Genomic DNA, 12,338 nt, shown 5'->3' on the forward strand with positions numbered 1-12,338 from the left:
TCATGAAAGAGTAGGCAAAAAGTACCCGGATGACCAACTACTTCCAACGAGATTCTGAAATGTGCATACGATGGACACTTTACTATCCCATAAGGCCACAGGAGAGGATTTGTGAATGACAGAGAAACAAAGTAACTGATGCTGGTTGGTCACATGATAATGACAACATTGCGAATGTAATATGTCTGGATTATATTCATAATACACACATTCATACTATATAGAACATACATTTTTTGCGGTCTTATTTTATTCAAAATAAGTACCTACTCAAGAGAGTATGTGATTTCAGACACTAAGATCTAGAGAATTTCTTTTCACTGAATTTCCCTTTATCTTTGAATCAGCTGGTGGTGATGTTTAGATGTATGAAGTCAGTTCTGATCCACTGTTGTTTCAAAACCATAAAGTGCCTCAATACACCAATTTGAACAGTATATTTGTAGTAAGCACGCTGTTGGAAATTCAAAAAGCACTTTATTTATTTGTTAATTTATTTCACAATAAAAGACAAAAAGAACAACTACGATAAAATGCACTACAGGTTAGCAGACAACACTTTGAAATTGAACAAATTTCATATATGAGATCCTAGGTTAGCTGGCCACCTCTGAGATATGGTGGATGTTGGAGAGGGTGAGTTGGGCCTCTCGGGTCGGATACGAGTTTCTGCTCTGCAGCCAGAGTTTCCCAAAAACTCCTGTGATGACAATCAGGACGAACAGCAGACCAGCCAACACAAAGGTTTCGACAGAGGGCATATCTGAACCTGGAAGAGGATATGTTCAAATAGACAATAAAAACAGGTCTGAGCATATCGATAAGTATGGTAGTTTATAAGACTTACCCAGATTAGTATTGTCCATGTTAGCTTTGAGCCTTCTGATTGGTCCGTATGACACCGTGTGAGATGATGCAACATCCCTGCGTGTCCGTACTGACACATCTTCAGCAGAGCAGTTCTGTAATCCAAGGGTGTAAAGTTACTAAGATTCACACAATGTTTCTCAACTAATACATTTTTTCACCCATGTGCATGTTTTGTTGTTTTTTTCCTGAGGAAAGTAAAATATGTTTAGGTTGGCGATTCAAATTGGCAAGGCCCAAAAAGTATATAAAGAGCAGGATTTCAGACTCTAGAAGACTTGGTATATGTACACAGATCATATGGACTTCTTTTATGGTACTTTATAGCACTTTAAAGGTGGGTTTGTGCATTTTATAATCATAATGCCACTGAATAACTTTGATGGGCGTTGGATAAGTATTACTGCAGGTTCTATATAGTTCAAAACTTTGAGGTCAGTAAGATTATTCAATCTATTTCGCAAGGATGCATTAAATTAATCAAAAGGGACAGTAAAGATCTTTACATTGTTAAAAAAAAATTTTTGTCCGTTTCCAAATATTAAGCATAACAACTGTTTACAAAATTGATGATGATAATAATAATAATAAGAAGAAATGTTTCTTGTGCAGCAAATCAGCATAATAGAATGATTTCTGAAGGATCATGTGACACTGAAGACTAGAGTAATGATGCTGAAAATTCAGCTTTGCATCACAGGAATATATTATTTAAAATAAATATTGCAATAGAAAATGGTAATTTTAAATTGTAACATAATATTTTAAAATATTAAAGTTTTTACTGTACTTTTAATCAAATGAATGCTGCCTTGGTGAGCAGAAAAGACTTATATAGAAAAATCGGACTGAATGGTAAATAGGTGTCAGTGAGGACTCACAGGCTGGCACACTCCTCCTGTGTTATGACAGATCTGGACATTGCAGTGCAGGAAAACATCTGTGTAGGAGCTGCCAACAAACTTGAACATTTGTATCCTGAACAGAGCTTCCGGTCCTTGGCCGTTCTTCATCACGGCTAATGTCTGGTCATTCCATAACACTGGACAGCTGATGTGGAGAGAAATGTTGGCAGTATGATATTTGTACTCAAGGAATGATATTTAAATTGGACCTGTTTTCTCTATTGTTCCTAGAAATGACATGCTTCATAGCTTTTCCCTGGTGGAGAATCTCTCTGGGTAGTCAAGGATAAGCACAGCTGTTAAACTGAAATGCACACGGCCATAGACTGTCATCACATGACTGAAGTCACATACTTTATTTAGTCATCCACTCCTTTAGCAACGGTTTCAACGGCGTGCTGCGTGTCTCAACAACATCCTTTCACACCACTGGTTATTTGACTGAACAAAGCACTTACAACACGAGAAAAGGAGTAATGTAAAGGAGGGCATTTTACACAGGGGACAATAGAAGGCAGTTAATAAACTAAATTTGTTTTTAAATCACTTAAGTTAAATGCCTGGTTCAAAAAAAAAAAGAAGCTTGTCAAACATATTAAAAATGAATGGCTGAATTAGAAAATGTTGACTGAATTGATTATGTCACAGACCTGTCCCTGATAAAGTTGTATTGAATGTTGCTGTAAGGGTCTTTGGTTGGTGTGGCCCAACATCTCTCAACTCTCAGAAACAGATTTGCTGGAACCTGCAAGAAAAAAGTCCAGAAAGCTTCATTAGCACATTTAAAGATGTGACTCCATTGTCTGCTTGTAACCAGATACACAGAATATGTCCCCGCGTCTTACAAGAACAAAGGCGTTTTTAATGAGGGAATTTTGTTTGGCATGTTTAATTTGTGATTCAAAGTAGTTTGCGTGACTTTTCACATTACATCTTTTCTTTATACATTTGATGATAGGTAGAATGATAGATAAAAGTTAAGATAGAACAATTGATAGAATGATAAATAGAATGATATACAGACAGACAGACATATATATATATATATTTATATATATAGATATAGATTATATATAGATATATAGATAGATAGAAAGAACGATAGACAGACAAACAGACAGACAGACAGACAGACAGATAGATATAGATAGATAGATAGATAGATAGATAGATAGATAGATAGACAGACAGACAGATAGACAGACAGATAGAGCGAATAGAATGATAGACGGACAGACAGACAGAGCAAATAGAACGATTGACAGACAGAGCGAATAGAACGATAGACAGACAAACAGACAGACTGACAGACAGATAGATATAGATAGATAGATAGATAGATAGACAGACAGAGAGATAGACAGACAGATAGAGCGAATAGAATGATAGACGGACAGACAGAGCAAATAGAACGATTGACAGACAGAGCGAATAGAACGATAGACAGAAAGACAGATAGATAGATAGACAGACAGACAGACAGACAGAGCGAATATAACGATAGACAGATAAACAGACAGACAGACAGACAGACAGATAGATAGAGCGAATAGAACGATAGACAGACAGACAGATAGATAGACAGACAGATAGATAGAGTGAATAGAACGATTGACAGACAGACAGATAGATAGATAGATAGATAGATAGAGACAGCGTGAACAGAACTATAGACGGACAGACAGACAGACAGACAGACAGACAGACAGACAGACAGACAGACAGAGCAAATAGAAAGATTGACAGACAGACAGATAGACAGATAGACAGACAGATAGACAGATAGATAGACAGCCAGAGCGAATAGAACGATATACAGACAGACAGACAGACAGACAGACAGATAGATAGATAGACAGACAGATAGAGTGAATAGAACGATTGACAGACAGACAGACAGACAGACAGACAGACAGACAGACAGACAGACAGACAGACAGACAGATAGATACAGTGGGGAGAACAAGTATTTGATACACTGCCGATTTGGCAGGGTTTCCTACTTACAAAGCATGTAGAGGTCTGTAATTTTTATCATAGGTACACTTCAACTGTGAGAGACGGAATCTAAAACATAAATCCAGAAAATCACATTGTATAATTTTTAAATAATTAATTTGCATTTTATTGCATGACATAAGTATTTGATCACCTACCAACCAGTAAGAATTCCGTCTCTCACAGACCTGTTAGTTTTTCTTTAAGAAGCCCTCCTGTTCTCCACTCATTACCTGTATTAACTGCACCTGTTTGAACTCGTTACCTGTATAAAAGAAACCTGTCCATACACTCGATCAAGACCAGGGAGCTGTGTAAGGACATCAGGGATAAAATTGTAGACCTGCACAAGGCTGGGATGGGCAACAGGACAATAGGCAAGCAGCTTGGTGAGAAGGCAACAACTGTTGGCGCAATTATTAGAAAATGGAAGAAGTTCAAGATGACGGTCAATCTCCCTCGGTCTGGGGCACCATGCAAGATCTCACCTCGTGGGGCATCAATGATCATGAGGAAGGTGAGGGATCAGCCCAGAACTACACGGCAGGACCTGGTCAATGACCCGAAGCGAGCTGGGACCACAGTCTCAAAGAAAACCATTAGTAACACACTACGCCATCATGGATTAAAATCCTGCAGCGCACGCAAGGTCCCCCTGCTCAAGCCAGCGCATGTCCAGGCCCGTCTGAAGTTTGCCAATGACCATCTGGATGATCCAGAGGAGGAATGGGAGAAGGTCATGTGGTCTGATGAGACAAAAATAGAGCTTTTTGGTCTAAACTCCACTCGCCGTGTTTGGAGGAAGAAGAAGGATGAGTACAACCCCAAGAACACCATCCCAACTGTGAAGCATGGAGGTGGGAACATCATTCTTTGGGGATGCTTTTCTGCAAAGGGAACTGGACGACTGCACCGTATTGAGGGGAGGATGGATGGGGCCATGTATTGCGAGATCTTGGCCAACAACCTCCTTCCCTCAGTAAGAGCATTGAAGATGGGTCGTGGCTGGGTCTTCCAGCATGACAACGACCCGAAACACACAGCCAGGGCAACTAAGGAGTGGCTCCGTAAGAAGCATCCCAAGGTCCTGAAGTGGCCTAGCCAGTCTCCAGACCTGAACCCAATAGAAAATCTTTGGAGGGAGCTGAAAGTCCGTATTGCCCAGCGATAGCCCGGAAACCTGAAGGATCTGGAGAAGGTCTGTATGGAGGAGTGGGCCAAAATCCCTGCTGTGTGAGGTCTGTGTGCAAACCTGGTCAAGAACTACAGGAAACGTATGAGCTCTGTAATTGCAAACAAAGGTTTCTGTAGCAAATATTAAGTTCTGCTTTTCTGATGTATCAAATACTTATGTCATGCATTAAAATGCAAATTAATTACTTAAAAATCATACAATGTGATTTTCTGAATTTTTGTTTTAGATTCCGTCTCTCACAGTTGAAGTGTACCTATGATAATAATTACAGACTTCTACATGCTTTGTAAGTGGGAAAACCTGCAAAATCGGCAGTGTATCAAATACTTGTTCTCCCCACTATAGATAGATAGATAGACAGACAGACAGAGCGAATAGAACGACAGACGGACGGACGGACGGACAGATAGAAAGACAGACAGAGCGAATAGAACGATAGACAGACAGACAGAGCGAATAGAGCGATAGACAGACAGACAGACAGACAGACAGACAGAGCGAATAGAACGATTGACAGATAGATAGATAGATAGATAGAGCGAATAGAATGATAGACATACAGACAGATAGATAGATAGACAGACAAACAGATAGAGTGAATAGAACGATTGACAGACAGACAGACAGACAGACAGACAGACAGACAGACAGATAGATAGATAGACAGATAGAGTGAATAGAACGATAGACAGACAGACAGACAGATAGATAGATAGATAGATAGATAGATAGATAGATAGACAGAGCGAATGGAACGACAGACAGACAGACAGACAGACAGACAGAGCGAATGGAACGACAGACAGACAGACAGACAGACAGACAGATAGAGCGAATAGAATGATAGACAGACAGACAGACAGAGCGAATGGAACGACAGACAGACAGATAGATAGAGCGAATAGAACGATTAACAGACAGACAGAGCGAATAGAACGACGGACAGATAGACAGACTGCGAGAATAGAACGATAGACAGACAGAAAGACAGAGAGCGAATAGAACGATAGACAGACAGATAGATAGATAGATAAACAGACAGACAGATAGAGTGAATAGAACGATTGACAGACAGACAGACAGACAGATAGATAGATAGATAGATAGATAGATAGAGCGAATGGAACGACAGACAGACAGAGCGAATGGAATGACAGACAGACAGACAGACCGAGCGAATAGAATGATAGACAGACAGACAGACAGACAGAGCGAATGGAACGACAGACAGACAGACAGACAGACCGCGAGAATAGAACGATAGACAGACAGATAGAGCGAATAGAACGATTGACAGACAGAGCGAATAGAACGACAGACAGAGCGAATAGAATGATAGACAGACAGACAGACAGAGCGAATGGAACGACAGACAGACAGACAGACCGCGAGAATAGAACGATAGACAGACAGATAGAGCGAATAGAACGATTGACAGACAGACCGAGCGAATAGAATGATAGACAGACAGACAGACAGACAGAGCGAATGGAACGACAGACAGACAGACAGACAGACCGCGAGAATAGAACGATAGACAGACAGATAGAGCGAATAGAACGATTGACAGACAGACAGACAGAGCGAATAGAACGACAGACAGAGCGAATAGAATGATAGACAGACAGACAGACAGAGCGAATGGAACGACAGACAGACAGACAGACCGCGAGAATAGAACGATAGACAGACAGATAGAGCGAATAGAACGATTGACAGACAGACAGAGCGAATAGAATGACGGACAGACAGACATATAGACAGACTGCGAGAATAGAACGATAGACAGACAGAAAGACAGAGAGCGAATGGAACGACAGACAGACAGATAGATAGACAGATAGACACACAGCGAGAATAGAACGATAGACAGACAGATAGAGCGAATAGAACTATTGACAGACAGACAGACAGACAGACAGACAGACAGATAGAGCGAATAGAACGATTGACAGACAGACAGATAGACAGATAGAGTGAATAGAACGACAGACAGACAGATAGACAGATAGATAGATAGATAGATAGATAGATAGATAGATAGATAGATAGATAGATAGATAGAGCGAATAGAATGACAGACAGACGGACAGACAGACAGAGCGAATGGAACGACAGACAGACAGATAGAGCGAATAGAACGATTGACAGACAGACAGAGCGAATAGAACGACGGACAGACAGAAAGACAGATAGAGCGAATAGAACGATAGACAGACAGACAGACAGACAGACAGATAGAGCGAATAGAATGATTGACAGACAGACAGACAGATAGATAGACAGATAGAGTGAATAGAACGATAGACAGACAGACAGACAGACAGACAGATAGATAGATAGATAGATAGATAGATATTTTAACCCAAACAAAATGACTAATGAAAGCAAAGCTCTGTTCATCTGAAAACAAAGAACTATAGTCCTCAACCGCAGCATAAAGAAAACGCACGGCATCTGTCATGAAAGCCTTCAGTAGCTTGTAGTTTGTAATGTCACCTATTCTTCTCGACACACACCATGTAAACTTTGACATAGATGTTGTCCTCAAGTGTGAGGGAAGGAACAGTGGTCCATTTATCCAGAAACTCTTCATCTTTATAGAGCAGCATAGAGACGGAGAAATTTCCATCCTCAGTGTTTAGAGTGATTGTCCTGTGGGGCAGAGAATGTTAAAAGGCTCATTGAACAGGCTGAAAGGTTCGCTTAATGAATATTGAAGGAAACTCTTGAGTTGGACCCCAGGGCAGTCTTTTGTTACCATTAGTTTCCTTTATTGTGTTTACATACAAACAAACAATTAGTGAGGGGGGCTCAGCCTTTTTTAAGCTTGGAAAAACAGTGATAATTAAAGCCATTACTACTGGAGTCTCAGACAGACTGAGCTACGAAATAAAAGTTGCAGACTTAATTAACTGGTGATGTCATGACTAGACGAAGCTCACCTGACATCCACTCTGATCAAATTTTCCCCGTTTTGCTGCTGGACCATGTAGTTTATGGGGTATCGGCACCCAAACGTGATGTTGATGTAGCTTCTGGTGATGACATCCGTTTCGTTGTTACGGATCGTGTTGGTGAACATGATGTGAGTATCATCCGATGCCTGGGGAAAAAAATAATTTTAATGATGGAGTAAATATGAACATCCATCCATCCATCCATCCATCCATCCATCCTATCTATCTATCTATCTATCTATCTATCTATCTATCTATCTATCTATCTATCTATCTATCTGACCATTCTATCCATCCATCCATCCATCCATCCATCCATCCATCCATCCATCCATCCATCCATCCATCCATCCATCCATCCATCCATCCATCCATCCATCCATCCATCCATCCATCCATCCATCCATCCATCCATCCATCCAACCAACCAACCAACCAACCAACCAACCAACCAACCAACCAACCAACCAACCAACCATCCATCCTATCCATTTCTTTCTATCCATCCATTCTTTCTTTCTTTCTTTCTTTCTTTCTTTCTTTCTTTCTTTCTTTCTTTCTTTCTTTCTTTCTTTCTTTCTTTCTTTCTTTCTTTCTTTCTTTCTTTCTTTCTTTCTTTCTTTCTTTCTCTATCTATCTATCTATCTTCTGTATCTATCCATCCATCTATCTTCCATATCCATCGTATCTATCCATCTACTTATCTATCTACCTACCTATCTATCTACCTATTCATCCATCCATCCATAAAAGGCATATATTAACTTTTCAGAATCTAAATAAGCTTCAAACTTCAAGTTTATTCAAAGTATTCAAACTACATATGGGCTAAATAACCATTAGATCATCAAATAACTAATCTTCATACGGCTGTAAAATTACAGACTAGGCTAACCAATATTCAAATGAATGTTCCTTCATTTGAATAGAAGGACCGTTGTAGTTTACGTTGACATTCTTTTGATACAATTGCAAAACAACTCTTGAGTTTAATAGCGTCTGAGTGACATTCACAGGCCAATAAAATGTGAGAAGTTAAAGGGCGACACAAGGAAACAACGTGCTATAGAAGGGGCCAAACTGCCCCCTTACCACATCCGGTAAAACAAAGTTTATTGCCCTTTTATTTCCATGACCATTACAAACACACCTCCTGATTCAGTAAAACAATCATCGTCATGACATCATCAAATGTTTGTGTTATTTTCTTCACATCTTTTAGTTTGAATCAATCCTTGCATGCACTGGGAGTAGAAAACTGCCCCCAGATTAAATTCTCAAAAGCAGCTGATTTCAACAACCAATGATTTTATTTTTCTAATCCAAAAACGCCCTTTTGAAAAAAAGCCTGTAAAACTATTAAAGGGGGAGAAGGAGGGAATTTGTCCCCTCTCAAAGCCGCGTTAACCTTTTACTGGCTTTACAAAAAAAAGTCTGGTGAATCCTGAGAGAGGTTCTCAACGATACTCGTGGTCTCAAGTACAGATTTATGCCTTGCCAGAGTGAAGCTTGTCCTCTGGGGTTGTTGTAGCGCTGTTTGAGGCTGGCTGTATAGGGCAGAATAAAAGGACGACTATAAAGTACGACACTGAATTATGGCCGGCTTATTCACCACGGTTGAAAACACAGTAATCATTTCCATATAAATCAGGATAATTTAGAGCCGCATGGCTGTTTGCCCTTCCCTCCGAGCTCTCTGAAAGGACTAGCCAGCCAATTTGGAGGGAAACGAACAACACTTTGCATTTGCATATTGAAAAAAATAATGAAATAAATTAAATTATTCCTAAAAAGGAAATCAAACCCTCACGGTTGTCACTTATTACAATGCACATAATTATGAACACGATTGAGACATATAACATTTGATTATTCAATTTTTTTTAGAAGGTCTATTCTATGAATAAAGCACACGGTCACCTTTCAGCCTATGAAGGGATTGTAAAATAAGGAAATTTACTGTTTGTATTTTTAGGTTTAACAGCCCAAAAGAGGCCCAGTTTGCAGTTTGTCTTAATGCAACAAGTGTTTACAACCTTTTTAAGAGGCTTTAATGTTCTGACATCAATTTGTAATTGGCTGAGGATGTTCCCCAGTCCTCGGGATTGTCTGAAGCGGTTTTATGATTATACGTAATGCCTTGACAACACTAATGAGGATTACCATAATAGTGCCGCAGTCTGTGAGGTTTGTCTTGATGCTGAAGACATAGTCGTTCCCAACCTCAACACCTCGACAGTCAGGATCATTCAGTTGCAAATCCCAAACCTGAGCAGAAATGACAGTGGAAAGTTTAATTCAAGTTCAAGCATGATTTATTGCGATTGAATTATTTGTGAAATAAATGGTATATGGCATGAACGTACGTAAACAGGCGGCTCTTTGGTGAGAAAAAACACACTAGGGATGATAACTTGCATCTGATCATTGTTGCAAATGACGGTCTCGTTGAGTTCTAGGACAAAATAGAAAGGAATGTTTAAATATTAGCATATTTTATAATACATATAATATATAATAATGGCAATGGTACATGCTTAAGTGCTGCAAAAGAAAAAAATACTAAAACAAAACAAAGAATACTATCCAAATAAATATATATATATATATATATATATATATATATATATATATATATATATATATATAGACACTTTGAAATAACATTTTAAAATATAAATATATTATACATAAAATAGTGAATTTTTAGCTCTTTTAAGGTTTCTTTTACTAAAATTTGCCAACATGTATGTCCCAAATCCAAACTGGTTTATATGCATGTAATAATAAAACTGCATTTGAATATTTCTCAATGCAGATGTTTGACTAGACTTACCTTTTTCTTCAAACTGCACAGCAGAAGTTACTGTCCATATTGAGAGCAAAGACCATGTGAGCGCCAGAGTAACAGGTGTCATCCTTGAAGCAGATTCTTTCTGGCTTCTTCTCCCCTGAAATTTAGTTCCGTCTTCGGCCCTTTCCACCAAATCTTCTCGGCGATCACCTCGACTAGCTGTCAGATCCAGGGGTAGTGCTTGCGCTCTCTCCAGCCGTTCGAATCACAGCTCTAATGAAGTGGGAACCTCCAGTTGCTTTGGAACAGCGGCTTGAATGATGTCCACACCAACAATGAGATTCCACACATGAATAGGACAAGCTGGGGGGAGTCCAAGGTAACACCGACCAACTAGATTTCAGGCAAAAGCAGAAAAAAATACTACTAACAACCCACTTAGCAGACACCGCACTACATGTCTCAGTGCGTTGGTCGACAAGGAGTTTGTTTGTCATGCAAAGGGAATAGAGGTACAGGGGCAGTGTCTTGTTTTATCTCACTCTTTTGTCTGTATAGGTTTTTAAAGGGCATGGCAAACGCTTTACTGTTTCGGGAACCCCAACGACTCGCTTGAAAAGAAATCCCATCAGACTGAGTCAAGGGCAGTTCAGTGACACCTTTGCAATGGAGTTGATGTTTTTAAGACTGTTTGGACAGAGAAAGAGGTCAGTCGTTCAACCTTGTGAGGGAGATTTTCAAATGTTAGATGGTAAAATGCAAAATGATGGCATTGCAGTCAACAGGGTTTCTGCAAGTTTTAAGACTTCAATTTAAGACTTTTTCCAAGACCTTTTTATGACCAAAATTGAAGGGATATTGACAATATGTTCTCGAAATGTAAATGTCTAGGGAGAAACACGAATTGCATTAGCAAAACAAGAGTTTTAAAACACAACTTCCAACAGATATCCATTACTTTTTAATTCATTTTCCAAAATAAAAATAATACCTTGAATACATCTGCTCTCAACCACTAGAATATGGACATAACCTTTACTGTTTCTTCTGATCACACGGCAAAAAAAGTTATGTTCTTCCTCAGTATTTTTCAATGCATTGTCCAAAGATTCTTAAATCAAGATGCATTTACTGGAGACATAATATGACTATGACAATGAATATGAAGTCTTTTTTTCTGTGAAACTGATCAAAACGAAGTGAGTTTTGCTTAAAACAAGAACAAATACTGAATATGCCAACTGGCTCAGAAAAATCACCTTAATTCAAAGGGAAACTCATTAACAGATATTTGTTCATGTTTTAAGCATTTAGTTTTTCAAGACGTCATTTGCATCTCAAATAAACGTATCAAAAATGTTTCGATATTTGTATTGGAAAACAGGACAAACACACTGAGGAAGATATACATTTTTTGCAATGTTTTTGCAAACATTTAATGCCATAACTTTATGAATTTAAGACTTTCTGCTCTGAATTAAGACCCTTTTAAGGTCTTAATTTGTGTAAGGGTGATTTAAGACTTCTTAAGACCTGCAGAAACCCTGAATCAATGCCTGAAGTGAATTCTCAGAGGATATTCAATAAAATGACCAGTCTGCTAAGCATGTTTCCCCGAG

The 12,338-nt window shown here is 39.1% G+C and overlaps 1 protein-coding gene across 1 annotated transcript; it reads right to left on the bottom strand.

Moving 5' to 3' along the window:
• Positions 1-453: 453 nt before the first annotated feature.
• On the bottom strand, positions 454-12,252 carry LOC309479102 (pancreatic secretory granule membrane major glycoprotein GP2). Its single transcript, XM_082142983.1, has 9 exons — positions 10,762-12,252; positions 10,292-10,380; positions 10,089-10,193; positions 7,911-8,071; positions 7,485-7,620; positions 2,423-2,517; positions 1,749-1,917; positions 848-962; positions 454-769 (listed from the first exon to the last, which is right to left on the bottom strand). Exons 1-9 carry the CDS (start codon positions 10,841-10,843, stop codon positions 597-599), a joined length of 1,125 nt encoding a protein of 374 aa, XP_081999109.1. The 5' UTR covers positions 10,844-12,252; the 3' UTR covers positions 454-596.
• Between the last annotated feature and the right edge of the window lie 86 nt (positions 12,253-12,338).

This window comes from Leuciscus leuciscus (genome assembly GCF_965113295.1).
Source record: "Leuciscus leuciscus genome assembly, chromosome: 17".
Classification (NCBI taxonomy): domain Eukaryota; kingdom Metazoa; phylum Chordata; class Actinopteri; order Cypriniformes; family Leuciscidae; genus Leuciscus; species Leuciscus leuciscus.

Coding starts and splice junctions, on each gene's coding strand:
- LOC309479102 (XM_082142983.1), bottom strand. CDS start 10,843: ATGACACCTGTTACTCTGGCGCTCACATGGTCTTTGCTCTCAATATGG. Junction 10,381..10,761: donor TGTGCAGTTTGAAGAAAAAG/GTAAGTCTAGTC, acceptor ATTTTGTCCTAG/AACTCAACGAGACCGTCATT. Junction 2,518..7,484: donor TCTATGTCAAAGTTTACATG/GTGTGTGTCGAG, acceptor TTTTTCTTGCAG/GTTCCAGCAAATCTGTTTCT.